The sequence below is a fragment of the Protomyctophum bolini genome (assembly GCF_963924005.1).
Source record: "Protomyctophum bolini genome assembly, chromosome: 6".
NCBI classification, from domain to species: Eukaryota; Metazoa; Chordata; class Actinopteri; order Myctophiformes; family Myctophidae; genus Protomyctophum; species Protomyctophum bolini.
The window spans coordinates 39,279,669-39,297,058 of record NC_137867.1 but is presented as its reverse complement, the minus strand read 5'-3'; the positions used below and the strand labels follow the sequence as shown (position 1 = coordinate 39,297,058).

The 17,390-nt window shown below is 42.2% G+C and overlaps 1 protein-coding gene across 1 annotated transcript; it reads right to left on the bottom strand.

Moving 5' to 3' along the window:
- Window positions 1-575: 575 nt before the first annotated feature.
- LOC308316616 (ectonucleoside triphosphate diphosphohydrolase 2-like) lies at window positions 576-14,259 on the bottom strand. The gene is made up of 9 exons (XM_080765309.1): window positions 14,065-14,259; window positions 9,928-10,045; window positions 8,881-9,031; window positions 7,743-7,902; window positions 6,534-6,761; window positions 5,655-5,927; window positions 4,765-4,884; window positions 3,779-3,913; window positions 576-2,190 (listed from the first exon to the last, which is right to left on the bottom strand). The coding sequence occupies exons 1-9, from the start codon at window positions 14,179-14,181 to the stop codon at window positions 1,978-1,980; spliced, it is 1,515 nt and encodes a 504-aa protein (XP_080621435.1). The 5' UTR covers window positions 14,182-14,259; the 3' UTR covers window positions 576-1,977.
- Window positions 14,260-17,390: the final 3,131 nt, after the last annotated feature.

The window sequence follows — 17,390 nt, the reverse complement described above, 5'->3', positions numbered from 1 at the left end:
AAAGGTTCCGCATACTCGACTGGACCGGACTGGACTGGAGAGCCAACTTGGCTGTATTGTAAATGTACACATTTTCAATTTTTGTATATTATTACTACAAGTATATATGATGTTTAGTCTTGTGTATCCAATTCATATTCAATTAATATGGAAAACAATTCGTTTTATTACCATTTATATAATCGTACCACTGTAGCCTACAGTTTTGCAAACTGTTAATAAAGTATTCAATCAATCAATCAATCAATCAATGATACTAGTTGAATTGTAACATTAGTTTATATTAGATCAGTTATCACATTTTTCCAGTTACTGTACCCATATTGTTTGTTTTCTATTTTTGTTATCTACGTGTTTAAATTAATTTAAATTAAAGCTAATGTTTATTGGTCTGTGTCTGTGAGCAAAAAGAGAGAAATGACAGAAGCGGTCACTTTTATCATCAACTTCATGTTGAAATCGTATCACAGACAATTAGACAGAAATGTGCCAAAATACATACGAACAAGCAGCCGTGTCCACCTGTCATGTGCACTCATCGACTGCAGTGTACACCTTTGCTCTCAGCCCATTCATTATGTTTTTTACATACTTTATTTAGATTTCTTTGTCAAATACAAGACACAACAATACATCAAATGACAGAAAAGTAAGCTTAGCTATTTTCAAGTAGCCAATGTTTAAAATTGAAATAGGGCTAAAGTGGTCAATGAATGTTTTGTACTAATCCACAAAGTAATTGTAAAATAATACAAAAATAATTGTAGTCGAGTAAAAAGTACAATATTTGCCTCTGAGATGTAGTGGAGTAGGAGTAAGTCAAATTGTCAGTCTTTTTCTGTTCTTTTATTATCTTTTTAACCTAAATTTAAGCAGGGACCTCCGGCCTGGGGGCAGGGGTCAAACCCAGCACCACACGGTCCCGCTTCCCCAAAGGGCCCCTGAGAGCCAAGGGCCCCTGGGCCCTGACCCCACCGGCCCAATGGCAATGTGGCCCTGTACTGTACACGCTTATTTACTGTAACCACGGCAAGGACACAAAAGGGCAAAATATAATATGTGATTTAAAATTTGTACTGCATCCCTTTTTGTTTTGCCATGGTGTTGTTTGACAGACTTGTGTGGGTAGTCTTTTGCAAACAGAAATTGTATGTGGGTTGATGCATTCATAATATGGTAATCCAGCCGGAATCAAAGACATTTCCCTCTCCGCATAGAAAGTGAACATGTTGTAAATAAACATCCAAATAAGTGCATGTGTTAGCTAAGCTAACATTGCTTAAGTAAACTCACACAAAAGCAAATGCATGTGTAACGCCCGGGATTCGAACTCGGGTCTCCCGTCAGTCCAATATCTTAACCACTAGACCAAAGGGACATCCCTATATGAACTGGGGGAGATATTAGACTTTTGAGGCCATCAGGCTGAGGCTCTGAGCCACTCTGCTTCATATGTACACAAACATTTGTTTGTTTTTTGAATGAAGGAATGAATTAAAGTCTATAACAGAATACGGCAATATCAAAAACAAAAAGTAACTTTAGAAGAAAGCAAGTCTACTGCCGCACCAAGGCAAGCCCGGCAAGTCACAGGAGCAGGAAAACACACTGGAGCAGCTCGGACTATTAAAAAAACCAGTGTGTTCTCTTCCAAAAATTAACATGGGACAAATACTGCCTCCCCCTGGTCAGCCAGGGTGCCTGATGGAGGGAAAAGGAACTGGTTGGAATAACAGGTTCCTTCCACGCGTTCCGTCCAACTGGGGGTACTCCCCCCTGCCAGGTGAAAAGAAGCGGTCTGCTCACTCCTCTTGCACTGAAGGTAGCATGAGCTCAGTTCAGGGCTCTCCCCAGGTTGGCAGAGGATTACAGCTTAGGCATTGGCAGTGGCACCGGGTGAAAGATTTGACTACAAAATAGTGGGATAAAAATGTAAGAGCCAACATGGGACAAATATACATTTTCCAGATTGACTCTTTAGATAACGCTTCCGTCGCCCTTTTTCTTTTGACAGGTCATCATCATTAGGAGGTAACACAGGACCGAGAGGAGGAGGAGGGTGAAGATGAAGATGACGCTGGCCCAGGGTCCGGGAGGCAGAGCCTTCATCAGTCCGATGCTCTCTCCTGGCAGCAGGCTGCTCAAAGTAAGCATGTATCCCAGAGCCCACCCGATAGAGGTGTCTCCGGCCTGCACCAAAAGAAACACTAGTTAGAGTAAGCATGTATCTCCTACGTGAACGTTCAACATCTTAACCACTAGACCAAAGGGATATCCCTATGGACTGGGGGAGATATTAGACTTTTGAGGCCATCAGACAGAGGCTCTGAGCCACTCTGCTACACTCACCCCCCTTTTGACCTCCTCCCATGGGGAAACCCGATCCGGGTCACGGAACCAATGTAACGCTCGGGATTCAAACTCTTGTCTAAAATGGGCTAAGATTAGTGCTTTTGTAACACTTGCTATGCATACCATGTGTATACATCGCACTGTTTCTCTACTAATGGTCCATTGACTACTACCCCCTCTTGAGATTATAACTCCCTTTTTCTGTTGAATTTCTTGATCTCCATCTTGTCAGTAAATGAATACATGAACGGTCACCTTCATCATAGGTCACCAGGTCATTCAGTTCAATGTTTCTCAACTAGTGGAAAGAAAATGTTAAAAATCTACAAATCCTACATTACTAAATGAATGGTCTGGTACCACATGCAATACTTCCACAGACCACCAGTGGCCCACGGACCACCTGTTCAGTGGTTTTGGTCGAGACCCAAAAAGAGAGATTAGACGTTTGCCCGGGACCCGTCCAACTAGTGAAAATAGCAGATACAAGTGCACTATGCATAGGCGGCGGGTGCATAAGGCTAGGGAAGGCTTAGCCTTCCCAAAAATTATGCTGGGTATTTTTTTAAATATATATAATATATGTGCGCAGCATTATAGAAGGCTATTTTGTGTGTGTGTGTGTGTGTGTGTGTGTGTGTGTGCGTGTGTTGTCGCTGCCCCCTGGTGATCGCTGATCGGATATAGGCTATACATACAGCAACTGGCCTAATCAGCATATGATTGACTACTATTGGTATGTCTCAGCTGTAAACCTCGTCCTTCCAGTCGCTTTGTAGCAAAGAGTAGCGCGCGCTGGTTTGTTTTGGGGAAACAGCAAAACGCAAAATGTCTTTTTCAAGGCAAAGATAAAGTAGCCTAATTCAGAAGAAGAAGCTGTGAGTCGGCTGTCAGAACTCAGTGCCCGCACGGTTCACAGTTCACACCACTGCAGCAACACTGACACGTTCAGCGGAGTGACTGCTGTCTCTGTGCCGTCTGTGAAGAGCCGTGAGCCGCGACTCCCGGAGGGGCAGCAACACCGCCGGGTAATCTACACTGACTGACTCTCGAGACTTGAGAAAAAGACGTCCAAAAGTCGTTGGCTGTATAGGCTAATTCATTGGTAAAAGTATGCTAAATAACTCATTTTTAGACCATCTGGGAAATAAATTAATTAATAAATCCGCGGCGGCGGCCTCGCTTCGCTCGGCCGCGAGAGTCCCCCCCCAACGCAATTCTATAGCCTACCCAAAGGTAAAACGCACCCGCCGCCTATGGCACTATGCGTCGCTGGAATTTCTTAGATTCGTTAGGTTTGTTTGTTTTGAATTGTGAAGTGTGTTATTTTAATTTAATTTAAAATAATCTTTTGAAATATATATTTATTTTTTTAAGTTTGATTTTTACTACAATTTTTTACCTACAATAAAAAACCGACTCTCACCTTTTTCTGAAAAGAGACCTGATGGAAGGACAGCTCATCGAAGCCGTATCCACGCAACATGAGCACCTGCATGAAGACTGAGATAGCGCAGTAATCCTTCAAACGCTGCTCCTGCTCTGGTGCTTTTGCGAGCATCTGTGAGGATATAATAAATACAAGAGGTAAGATTTCCAAACACAAGGTTGGGACCCATTTTGGGTCGCAGACACATTTTTATGGGTCCCTTCCCTTTATTTTTTGTTTCCTACATTCCTTTATATTTTTCCATGATTTTTTTCCCAGTAATTTCATGAAGCTAAATCCATAAATTAAAAACGTTTAATAAGTAGTGAAAATAGCCAGTCTACAAGCTCACAACGCAGCGCAAAGCGACACGTTGTTGTGATCCGGTAGTAGATTTGGGTTTTCTTTTAGCTAAAAGGTTTGGGAACCACTGACCTACTGGTAATCACACATGTCAAACTGGGAGGTTGGGCTCCTCTACTATTATATAGAGCAGTGGTTTCCAAAGTGGGGTCCAGGGACCCCCAGGGGTCCCTGAGGCAGTTCCAGGGGGTCCCCAGCTAAATGATAGTTTGTAACAAAATGGACCATTACGGTTCTGTAACTCCGAGAGTGTGTGGAACCAAACGGTTTTACAATATACATCGGGGGTCCCAGAGATGGAAATGCCATTAGGTCCGTAGCCTAATGCATGTCAAACTTTGGGTCCTTGAAATGAAACGGGTTGAGAATCACTGCTAGAGCCGTAAAAATCTTCTCTCATGGGGGGGTCCCTGGCATATCTCTTCAAATGGGGGTCCGTGGGCTGATTAGTGTAAATTTGGGGGTCCTTGAAAAAGTACCCCAAGATGCCTCACGCTACAGAAACAGGAGATAGGCTCCTGCCCTTTGGGCCTCATGGTCAGCCCCTGCCTCTCTAACACTCTGTGCACGTCCCTGGGCTCCTGCCCTATGGGCCTCATGGCTCGGCAAGGCTTACTTACCTCAGAGAAGCTCATGGTACACAAAGAACGTGTTGCTTGCTCCATAAGTGACGGGGATGTCACAGTGATGCCTGTCGTCTGCTGAAGAAAGGAGTGTGTGTAGAAGAAGGCAGAGAATGCCTGTGAACAGTAAACGGGACATAGTGAGTGGTCAGCCAAACCCATGTCTGATCAAACCTAGAGAACAAGTCAGGTCAAGTACATTTTATAACCCTACCTGGAACACTAAACATCCTTTTTGTCACACCATAACTAAACACGGGTATATTTTACAGAATGTAAAATATTCCATCAAAACATAAAATTATGGGGGGGCAAAATCGGCAAAATACGTATGTATTATTTCAAAGATATTCCTAGAAAATGGAGCTGGGAACTTCTTCTCCACCCATTCCTGGGACAGTGAAAAACCAAAACAAATATGTTGTGTGTGGGATTTTTCTCTATCACTCTATCACTAAAACTAAACACCTGCCTGTAGAAAAAAAGCGGATGTGGGCAGGGAAACAAACCTACCTTCTATGATGCTGCATTTTTCACAAGTTGTAATCTGTCAGTTGTTTTCTTTGGCAGTGCATTGCGGTAATCAAGCAAGAAAATTCATTCTGTATTTGACTGGCAGCCATAATAAAATAGGCCAATAGAGAGAAAAGTAGTTTACCTCTCAATCATCTTTATCAAACATTTAAAAACAGAAAGCAATTTTTACTTAATCTTACATCACATTCAAAATAGAAGGAGCAGAGTGCACAAATGACCTTGTGACACCACAAACCAAGCTAAATGAACGAGGTAAAATTAACTTTAGTGAATCAAACTGCACACAAAATAATACCGGCATTAAAAATAAACATGCCTATTTAGTCAAAACATCCACTAAAAGTCCTCACCATGAAGCTTCCCGTCACATTGGGTTGGAAGACTCCGTCGAAGGAACACTTGGAGTACGAGCAGCTGTCGAAGGTGAAGATGTGCGACATGTTGCCCAGGCAGTGCTCATAGTGTCCAGTGCCCTGCACTGTCACGATCAGCTGCGGGTCAAAGGTCATGGGCCTGTACTCTGCGGTACACGGGGAGTCGAACACCTCTTTTCCAAGGTCGACGGAGATGTTGAAATGAGCTGGGTAGCAGGGGTTGGACAGCACGGGGCCTGGCCCTTGAGTCTGAGGACAACAAATGTCAAGAAAAGTATGATCGTGATGAATAGACAGTGAAATAGGCACCGGCTTTGAATGCTATCGAAGGTTATGCTGTAACCAGATGACATGATAATGTCCCATTCATTATCAGGTTTAATCAGACTATTGAATGGTCTCAGTAGCTGTCTACTGACCTACAATACACCTGGCCAGTGCAATGCAAGTTTGACTTTAATCGGTCTCAAAAAAGTTTCATGTTACACCAGAGTTTGTGAAGAGTAAATGAACTAGTGCAGTTTACCCATTGTCAGCATGACGTGCTATGCACTATGACGTCAGCAGAGGTCCATAATCTCCATGACACAGCACCCACGTGCGTGTCATTCACGGGCGACGCCCCTCATTCTTATGCATTTTCCTTGACTTGTGATCGTGTGATCGTTGCCGATCACATGCCCAGTTCTGGAGCCAAATGTGAAGGTTATTGCTTTGACGGTTCTCGAGAGCTTGAAGATCTGCTATTTTCTGGCAAATGTTCCCTCTTAACCCATAAAACCAATGTGGATAATATCCCTTGTGTATCAGCACAGCAGGCTGAGGGAAATTAACCAGTGGCTGTACCTACAGTACCTTCACTAAATGAGCCATCAGCTTCCGCAGGACCTGGTCTCGGCCGTAGCACAGGAAGCTCTGGGTGTACAGGCGGTGCTTCTGTCCATAAAGCCTCAGCTCCATCGCGTTGTCCTGGTCTTCCACCTCCGCCGAGGTCTCGAAGGTGATCTGGGTGGAGGCGCCGCCGAAATCTAGAGCTCCAACTGTGTCTCTGCCAGGGCTCAGCCAGCGGCCCACAAAGCCATACTGTATTGCCAAGAGAAAAGAAACTATCATGGCCAGTGGTGTAAATTAATTAAGTACTGTTGAGGTATTTGTTGTTTATTTGAGTACTTCAAATTTCCAATACTTTTACTTCTACTCCACTACATCTTGGATCCAAATATTGTACTTTTACTCCACTACAATTATTTGGAAACTTTGGTTGAACTAGTTTGTAGATTTTGATTATTATTTCAAAACATACATTAACCACATCAGCACTATTATGTACATTTCGGCTATTTTCGAGTTGTGAAACGGGACATTCTGCTTTCTACATAACAAGTACTTTTGGTAGTACATTTTGAAGCCAATGCTTTTGTACTTTTACTCAAGTCAATTTTTAATTCTAGACTTTGAGTATTTCTATATGGCAGTTGTTTTTCCACCACTGATCATGACCTATATCTAGATATACACGTATCCAGATCAAGCGGTTCCCACCATTTTCTGGATCGGGCCCACATCTGACCACTTTTTGTTTTTTCATGTTTTAAAGAAAGAAATACCATGACATGTTTTGCTTGATCAAGGTGTTTTGCCAATTATTTGGGCGTGCACTTGCAATATCCTCAAGGTCCAGCCCACATGCTGGGAAGGGCTGATCTACTGAATCATGCATCCCATGTGTACACATCCCACTTTTAGTGGGATGTATACACAAAACCTCAAACAATGCTCCATATGACTACTATTAATTTCCTAATAATAAGACAATATTCCAGTGCTCTTCCCCCTCTTGAGATTCTAACTACATTTTTCTGTTGAAATTCTTGACCTCCAACATGACTACATGGAAAGAATGAAAAAGAAAATCAACAAATCCTACATTAATAAATGCATGGACCACATGCGATACTTCCATGGACCACCAGTTAAACCCCTGGCTATGTGAAACTGTTGGAAAACTTCAATTTGGGGGGATTTGAATATGTTTTCCCAGTGATTGGAACCTTCCAAACCCACCTTGACAAAGTTCTCCAGCAGGTAGTTGACTGTAACCCAGCCGTAAGCCCCCTCCTCCTTGCCACTCAGGATGGTTGCCCCCCGGAATCTGAACGGATAAGAGCGCAGCTTGACGCTCACCTCCTCCAGTATCCTCTGTGATTCTGTGGGATTGGTTATGCTGTAATGACATGATGGTGACAATTCTGTGGCATTGGTTATGCTGTAATGACATGATGGTGACAGTTCTGTGATTCTGTGGCATTGGTTATGCTGTAATGACATGATGGTGACAGTTCTGTGATTCTGTGGCATTGGTTATGCTGTAACCAGATGATAGTGACAATCAGATTATACTGTATTAACCAAAAGTTAAGTTAAATAATAAATAGCCAATAGTCCATCCGTCCGTCTGTTACCAGCTCATCTCCGGCACCATTAACCCGGTCAATGCCACATTTTGCACACACACTCCCTAGATGCCAACTATGAACCTCAGCCCCAGAATTTTCCAGAATGGCCTGTTATAGCGCCACCAAGCGCAACCACATTTTTGGATATTACTACTCCAGATTCTGTCCAAAAATCCAGCAAATCATTACACAGTATCTCTAGTCATGTGTTCAAGACGGTTCTGACCGATATTTCATATTCCATCCTAATTGGCTAACATTGGCTTTCAAAGTTTGCAGGATTGGCCTGTTTTGAACAAAAAGCCTTAAATCATGAACGCAGAGTGCAATTTACCTGAAATCTTTCATGGACTTTCCTACTAGGCTGAGGAATATATCCCACCCTTTTCACATTGGCACATTGGCTACCCAACGGGTGGATTTTTGCAAAACACATTTTTGGAACAAAATGCTTTAAATCATCCAATTGCCAGGCCTATTATAGCGCCACCAGGACTCCAGGAGGCCACAACCTGACCTGCCCTCGTGGAGACCTATGTGCCCCGAGGGGCACTTTATTTATAGTTTTACTTTTGCTACTTTAAGTTTATTTTGCTGCTGATATGTTTGTACTTTGATTTCAGTAAGACTTTCTATACTTTCAACTGATTCAAGACACGTACAGTTTAACTGAAGAAATACAGTCCTACTGTAGGACAACTTAATGTCTGTGTTTTGAACATTAACACAGGACCTTTTCCGCTCACTTCAACAGTCTCATGCCGGCGGTGGCTCCCAGATAGACGGGGGTTAAGTGGTGTCTAGATCGTGGGATATCCTTCCTCGCTTGTTCAAGACAGAGCTCAAGACTGCGGGCTGCGCCTCCGCGGTTGCCTGCGTAGCTTGATATCCCTCCACCTTGACGAAGAGAGAGAGAGAGATAGAGAGAGAGAGGGGGGGGAGAGAGGGAGAGAAAGTAGTTCCGCTTAACAAGCCCCTTGACCTGAGTGACCTTCCCAAAAAACACTTTCTTCCTTTTCTGATTTGATGAGTGGCACACAGAGTGTCAACTGTTGTGTGTTTCTATGGAAACAGAGTCAAACTAAAGCTAACGTGAGCAAGAAGAGGAACAGTTGAGTGGGGCACTCAAAGGTTAGGCACATTGAGGAAATGGACCATATACCCCCGGGAACAGAACATTGCACAAGACTTAATGTGGCAAGCCAGCTGGCATGTTGCTGAAATAGTTACTTAAACATTACAGGAACTAATGACTAGACTAGGAAATGACAATGCTATCGAAGGGAGGAAAGACTATCATGTTTCCCCAATCAGAATGGTTTCTGTCAAATTCTATTTAATATTCTGTGGTCTATCGCAGGGGTTTTCAACAGGTGGTACGTCGTGGACCACTGGTGGTCTGTTAAAGTATTGCATGTGGTCCCTGACAACGCATTTAGTAATGTAGGATTTGTTGATCTTTTATAATTTTCTTTCCACAAAGCGGTGAACTAAATGACCTGGTGACCTATGATGACCATAGATGCAGTCATTTACTGACAAGTTGTAGGTCAAGAAATTCTAAATTATTAGTAGACCATTGGTTGAGAAACAGTGGGATGTACATTGTACAGACTTGGGATGCATATAGCAAGTGTTACAAAAGCACTAATCTTAGCCCATATCCCCATCCAACACAACAGTGGTCCCCACCCCAGGTTGATTCTAAGTCAGGGTGGTGGTCCCTTGTTCACAATCAGTTGAAAACCCCTGGTCTATTAGATCTGTATGTTTTACATTGTTTTTTTACTCACCCTTAACGTGGCACTCGCTGTGCTCTGTTACGATGCCAGTGCCGTTCTGCTTGTCGGCCGGCCATTTATAAACATACATAGTTGTGTGGGATGAGCCCGCGTCCAAGACGACTCCGTACTGAAACAGGGAGAGTAATTTAAATAGCAAACTACAGTAGCTGCCAAAAGCCTTATGTGAACAAATGTCTCTTCAGTTGCAGACTTAAAAGTCCAGTGTTGGTGCCTGGCCAATCTCCATGGGGAGAGGGTGCCAGAGGGTAGGGACTCGGCCACACTGAAAGCTCTATGCCAGAAGGTTCGCCTATACTGGTATTTATGAGGGACAGAGGGGAGACCCATAAGTCAGAAGACTTGGGTGGGTCTGTATATTATTTGAGAATTTGGCATCTATTTTTTTAATATCTATGTTCCAGTGTGTGCTCTGTGCATGGATCCCAAGGAAGCTTTGAGAAGGAAAGGCAATGGTCACGTGACTGGACTGCGCCATGACACTTTCATGGAGCCAAACTCACACCGGCTCATAACAAATATTATGTCTGAACAAATTGAGACCTTTGTCATATAATCAGTTCAGGAATATAAAAGAAGACATATCACAGGTTGTTTTCTAATCACTTGCTTTTCGATGCGCACAGAGTGCACAGGATAATTTTATCTGAGGATCTAAACAGCAGCAGGTATCGTTATGGCTCCGAGCATACTGTAGGTGGATCTAGAGATAAAGGGCCCCTGGGCCACCAACATGCAAAGGGCCCCCCTCCCCCTTGGTTTTGGAGACTCTGGAAGCCTTATGGAAAAACTGAGGGTTTAAACACTTGCAGTATCATATGATGGTTTAGGACAGGGGTTTTCAACAGGTCGTCCATGGAGGTATTTCATGTGACATTTTCTTTCTACTTGTCATTTACTGACAAGTGGGAGGTCAAGAAATTCAACAGAAAAAGGGAGTTAAAATCTCAAGAGGGGGAAGTTCACCGTAATGTCTGGATGAGTCATTATAATTAGGAAATGATTAGTCAATGGACCATTGGTTGAGACTTGAGACAGTGGGATGTCGTATACACATGGGAATGATGGGATGCATAGCAAGTGATACAAAAGCACTAATCTTAGCCCATCCCCTCCCAACACAACAGTGGTCCCCAGGTTGATTCTAAGTCAGGGTGGCGGTCCCTCATTCACAATCAGTTGAAAACCACTGGTTTAGGACATTTAGGCTTATTTTATTGCCATGATAAGCCCATTACTGGCAAAAAGTTCAAAGGTAATAACTTATTAACTTTGCACTTTTTGGGGGCCCCTAAGCTTGAGCCTCCGTGTGACAGCAACATGGCCACGTGGAGACTGAAGCTCGGGGCCCCCCTAGCTCAGAGGCCCCTGGGCCTGGGCCCAACAGGCCCGTTGGATAATCCTCCCCTGGCTCCGAGGTATCGCAAGATTTGGCTGCCAGACAGGAAACGGTGGGAAGTCTCGCGATACTTGGTCCGCGTTCAGAAAGGTACTTTTTGTGCTCATTAGATACCATACCTCTATAAACATTACAGTGTACACATCGAAAAGCAACACAGCAGACAATAATGTGTTATATATTCTGTTGTTTTCCAGAAGCGATTACTTTACAAAAGGTCTCAGTCATTTAGAAATAGTGTTTGTTCATGAGCTGGCCACTGAGCTATCATTGACTCCAGTGCATTCTGCCGAACTTCCGGGTGTAGTTTGGTTCCCATGAAAGTGTCCATGAAAGTGTCATGGCGCAGCCCTGTCACATGACCATTTGAATTTCCTTTCCTTCTCAAAGCTTCCTTGATGGATCCCAGGCAATGAAACGTCTTTGTGTGCGAAGAGTAATGGAGACAGGCTGACATTGTGAAAGTGTTTTCCATTTTCATATTGGCTGATAAGGGCACAAGCTTTTAGGATGTGTTTGAACCATTAGTTGAGAGTTAGAGTAGATAAAGAGAAGTCTTTCTTTGGTTGGTGTCAAAACTAAAACATGGATACAGATGGAGAATTCCGTCTTTGATGATGGACAAAATCCTCTCAAAACTCATAAAGTAGGCCTAGAAATAGCTGAACTATACTTGAAAGCTACGTCATTCTGAAAGTAGTGAATCTGGCCACAAGCTACTGAAATGTAAGCTAGACGGTAAACGGTCAACCATGGAAATTGTTTTAATTTTTGTTGTCACAGTCTTGTGGCCCCCTGACTTCCATGTTGTTTTACAATTGTAGTCCCCTAGTTGAATACCCCTGGGAGGGCATGGAGAGATTTGTAGGTGATGCGGAACTTAACCGAAGGCAGGGTAGGTTGTCTACAAGCTCTTGACACCTACAAGCAACACGTTGTGAGCTTGTAGATCTGCTATTTTCGTGTGGCACAGTTGCACGGCAAAGTATAACATACAGTAGATCTGGACTTGAGTGGTTAATCAGACAACTAGTCTAACTGGTATTAATGTGATATGGGTGATGGTGGAGTCTTTTCAGTTGCTGCCGCTCCCTGAAAGTCACTCCTAACCACATCAAAGATGCTCCTAATCCTTCGGAGAGAATTCTTTTAGTCCTTTAACCATTTCCTTTTGTTGCACCTGTAAAGCAACTTTGAGTAGCCTACTTAGAAAATGCTTTTTAGAAAAATATCTTTTGATATTTGCTACAAATAAAAAATAGCAGAGGTTTGACAGTTAATTCATTGCTTTCGGCGTCTTTTGAAGTATTTAGTTTGACAAAGTATAGTTGACAATGACAAAACACGGCCTATTGTGGAATAACTTCTATTCATAGGTCCATTCAAAAATATTTCAAAGTAGTGCATTTGAGGTTCACGAAAGAGGGACCCTTGATTGAAGTTAACACAAGACACTACTACTGAATGCTTGCATCTCTCATTGTTTTCCCCTTGTTTCCATTGTGTCTTTCTCTGTTCTGTCTCCATCTTCTGTCCTCAATTTCCATTTTGGCTTAGTTTGAAATTAATGCAAAATCAATGCAAAGTGCAAAGCACACCAAGCACAGAATAATGCCAGAGGGTGGGGTGAGGTTTGCAAGGATTTAAACTTGTTTGTTTCTCAAAGTAAGTGTGTGTGTGTGTGTGTGTGTGTGTGTGTGTGTGTGTGTGTGTGTGTGTGTGTGTGTGTGTGTGCGTGCGTGTGCGCACGCTCTAATTGGTCTTATCTGGTTGACAATGACTGAGTGGGTTGAGATTCAGTGTTCAAACACACTTCAAAAGGATGCAATGCTGATACTAAACACACAACTGTGGGATTTGCTCTCTTCTGACCGCCCATGGTTTCAGTGCAAACAACAAAGTAGCCCACACTATGTCCACTTTAGCAGTTGAAGTCCTTTAATAGAACGAAATCCATAGTGTATGGCATCCTCTTTTATAGCAGATTAATTTAACCTACTATTTCAGAATTATGTGATCTGAATAAAGGTATGTAGCACATACCTGATCAATGTAGCCTCCAGTCCAAATCCTACTCAAATTGCATAGCCTATTTCCCATAATATAAAATAATAATATTTTTATGGGACATATAAGGTTACATTTCCATAACAATACTACTGCTGCTACTGCTACTACTACTACTACTAGGCTACTACTAATAATAATAATAGCATATATATAATATAACTAGGCTACATGAACCATAGGAGTCAATAAGTGGTGAACTGAGCGGTGTGACTAGCCAATAAATTCCCAATGATTGACCACCTGTGTTACGCACGCCACGCGGCATTACTATAACTCAGATACTATTATGCCACATTGTTTTGGTTATATGGGAAACAAACAGCGGATATAAGCACTTGCAGCAGCCAGCAGGTGACATATTGACAACATTATTATTTCCGGTTATATATCATTCATTTGATGATCGGTCAAAGGTCAGCGAAGCGGCAGGTGGGTGGGTGCGCACCCAGCCGGCTGACCAACAGCAGAGCATCTGCGGCGCGCCGGCAGCAGATCATAATATCGTTGCAGAAACTACACCAAAACGACTCTTCTCTTCTTGTTAAACACACGACATTCATGAGAGAGTAAGACTGTTTGCAGCATCATTCAGGCAATGACAGCAGTTTCAAATAGCAGGTAAAACTAATGATTTTTTTAGTGTTATTTATTTTATTTACCATGTTTTCAGGAGGCTCCTTTATTTCTTCGGTCGACAGAACGACCAGCAGAATGCCGACTATTCCCAGGAGCAGCAACACAGCGGGAGGCACTACTTGACAGTACTTGATTGTCATGTTGCTTAACTTGCTTTATTGGTTGGTTGCTGATCTGTGAAAGCTGCACAACATGCAGAGACTCGGCTGCCTGGCTGTCGCGTCCCTTTGCTGGTGGTGCCAGCAAGCTTAAAAGCGCGTACAGTTATCAAAGGCGTGCGTGGGTGTGGGTGTGTGCGCGCAGTGGGGTTGGTCATAGCTTTTGTCCTATCGTCACACGACTAGGCATCTTTTCGGGGAGGGGGACGGGGGGGGGAACGAACACCCTAGTGCATTGGTGAGAGATAGATTAGTCTGAACCACAGTCTATGGTCTGAACATATCTATAATAACAAATAGCTGTTTAGTGAAGTTGGTGAGCAATGGTGACTAAATTCGAATAGGCAGACTTCCTTTTCCACATCTAAAATGTAGGCATATAGGCTAATATAGCCTACTATTATGATTATCCTACAACTTCATGAACAATTGGAGTTGCAACTTGCATGGATCTGTTGTTCACGCTTTTTTTGTGAGAATGATCTGTTTCTTGTTATTAATGGGTTTCTAAGTACTTAATGCATGCAATGATGCATTAAGTGCTCCAAGAGTTATTATGCCCAAATTATGCTCATAATTGCTCAGACAGAAAATACCAGATCTTCAAACTTGTGTGTATAGCTCTGTAGACCAGCTATTTTCTTCCTCGTGAGACTGTGTAGGCGTATGACAAATCGAGCTTAACCAGTTATATCCTATGAAATATGGTTGACTGGGGTCCCTCAGGGCTACTAGTGTATTTTATGTTTTATGTTGTTTTGGGGAAAGCTTCCGTTGAAAATAGCAGATCGGCAAGCTTACAACGGGACCTACTGTATTTGCTAATGCATACGTTATTGTATACAGTAGCTAATATTATTAGCTACTGTATACAATAACTTATGCATATGAGTGCATCATCTGTTCAGAAACTTGACTGCCTGTGGGAAGAATCTTGATTTTATTTTATTAGACGTCATGCAGGAAAAACAACTTCCATCATGTTCGTCGAGGAAGAGTCAAGGATATTGACCCAAGAAAGTCTTTCGACTTATTTTCATTGTGGTCTGTTACTGAGACGGACGGTTATTACATCCAGACAGTATTATTACTTTATTTATTATTATTATCTTGTCATATCGTAATGTTGTGTTAGTTATCACAGTCGTGTTAGATGCTGCTTGTACCTGTCTATATAGGGGACAAATAAATGCATCTTGATTTTTGATGGTGTGTGATTTGAGCAGTCAGGTTGTGTTTAATACCAGTTCACAACAATCAGATGCTATGTTTATGATTTGTAGCATTTCTTTTTGCATACTGCTTATTGCTTATGGTTGGCTTTGGAGAGCACAGTAAATGTTAAATGGACCGCATTCATATAGCGCTTTTATCCAAAGCGCTTTACATTACAATGTACTTCGCATTCACCCATTCACACACCGATGGCGGAGGAAACCATGCAAGGCACAAACCTTCTCATTAGGAGAAGTTAGGGGGTTCAGTGTCTTGCTCAAGGACACTTCGACACTAACTCTGGGGGGAGCCCGGGAATCGAACCTGGAACTTTCAGACTCTAAGGACGGCCGCTCTACCTCCTGAGCTACTGTCGCCAGTTACTAAATATCAAATTATACCAACTTAACTAGGTGTGAACCTTAGAGTATATATACTCTAAGGTGTGAACACTGGACACACTATGATACATAGAGCCATGTTTGCTCTACACTGGGACACATTTGCCAGATGGTTGAAGCATTTGCAGATGGTTGATCATCAGAGAAGGGACCTGGAGTGTAAATCTATGCTTACCAGAGAGTACAGTTACTTGATGACAAGAAGGGATCAAATTATACCAACTAGGTCCATTAAGGTTGGCATGACTTATGTGACCTTATCTGCCTGGCCCAGTGTGAAACAACCAGCTGTGTAAGCATATTGATATACATGATATGATGACCATCAACTACTGTATCAGAGAGACTGACATCTGTGCACAATGATACGAGATTATTAATGTTCTGTTCCTGTTCATTTCTGTTCTTATCCTTGTTTACATATCTTCTAGGCACGGGCAAGACCGCCTGGTGTTGTCATGTTCTCCACACACACGCTTCAGCTGAATCCTCACCCACCACCAACCCCTGTTTAGATGGAGATTATGGGGACCACTCGCTGGGTCAAGCAGATGATGAGGTCATAAATCATGACAAAGGTAAGTACACAACAGATACACATAAGATAGTACACAACATATATATATATATATATATATATATATATATATACAGTATATATATAGAGGGAGAGAGAGAGAAAAACATCACACGATCACACACATGATGGGCGCTTTTATCATCATATATCACATTCCGTGCTCAGCCAATCAAATCAAAAAAGTCATTCCGGGCTATCACTTTTAGCGTCTTCACATTTCTGCCCTCACATTTTATCCTCAATATATAGCCAATCAAATCATCGTGTTTGTGTTCACACAAACCGACAAAGCCCCTCAAAAAATCTATTAATTTGGTCATTACAATCCACTGAAGGAGAGTTCTGCTCTGACAAACCGTGTGAAAACTATTTGTGGACATTTTTGTATGTAGCCTTTTTTTCATTTTTTTTAATTTTTTAATTTATTGCCAAAAATGTGAGCAGGTTTTTCTTTGATTAGAGTCCCCCCCCCCCCCCCCATAAATATCTTTAATTGCCATGTCGCCATCAGCCTGGGGTGAACTGGAATCTGAAATGCAGTGGTGGGAAGTAACTAATTATGTTTACTCAAGTGCTGTACTTGAAACTTCAAATATGTATATAGCAGCATCAAATATTTAAAATTTTTGAATACTGTACAGAACTGTACTGAACATAACCCCAAGAGGGGTTCCCGTCCAGAACTTTACTTGATTATTTCCAATACTTTCACTACTCCACGACATCTCGGATCCAAATATTGTACTTTTACTCCACTGCATTTATTTGAAAACTTTAGTTACTATAGTTACTTTCTAGATTTGTATTATTATTACAAAACATACAGTAACCACATTTGCCCTATAAACATTTCAACCATTTGAAAATAGCTAATCGACAAGCTCATAATGAGACGCATTGTGAGATTGTAGATCTGCTATTAATTAAGCCTATTTTCAAAAGAAGTTTATACAAAAACAAGTACATTTTGATACCAATACTTTTGTTCTTTTATA

Excerpts from the sequence above, each read along its gene's own strand:
- LOC308316616 (XM_080765309.1), bottom strand. The coding sequence starts at position 14,181 with ATGACAATCAAGTACTGTCAAGTAGTGCCTCCCGCTGTGTTGCTGCTC. Across the intron at positions 7,903-8,880 it reads GCCGGCATGAGACTGTTGAA|CATAACCAATCCCACAGAAT; the intron begins GTGAGCGGAAAA and ends ATGTCATTACAG. Across the intron at positions 2,191-3,778 it reads AGGTCTCTTTTCAGAAAAAG|GCCGGAGACACCTCTATCGG; the intron begins GTGAGAGTCGGT and ends CTTTTGGTGCAG.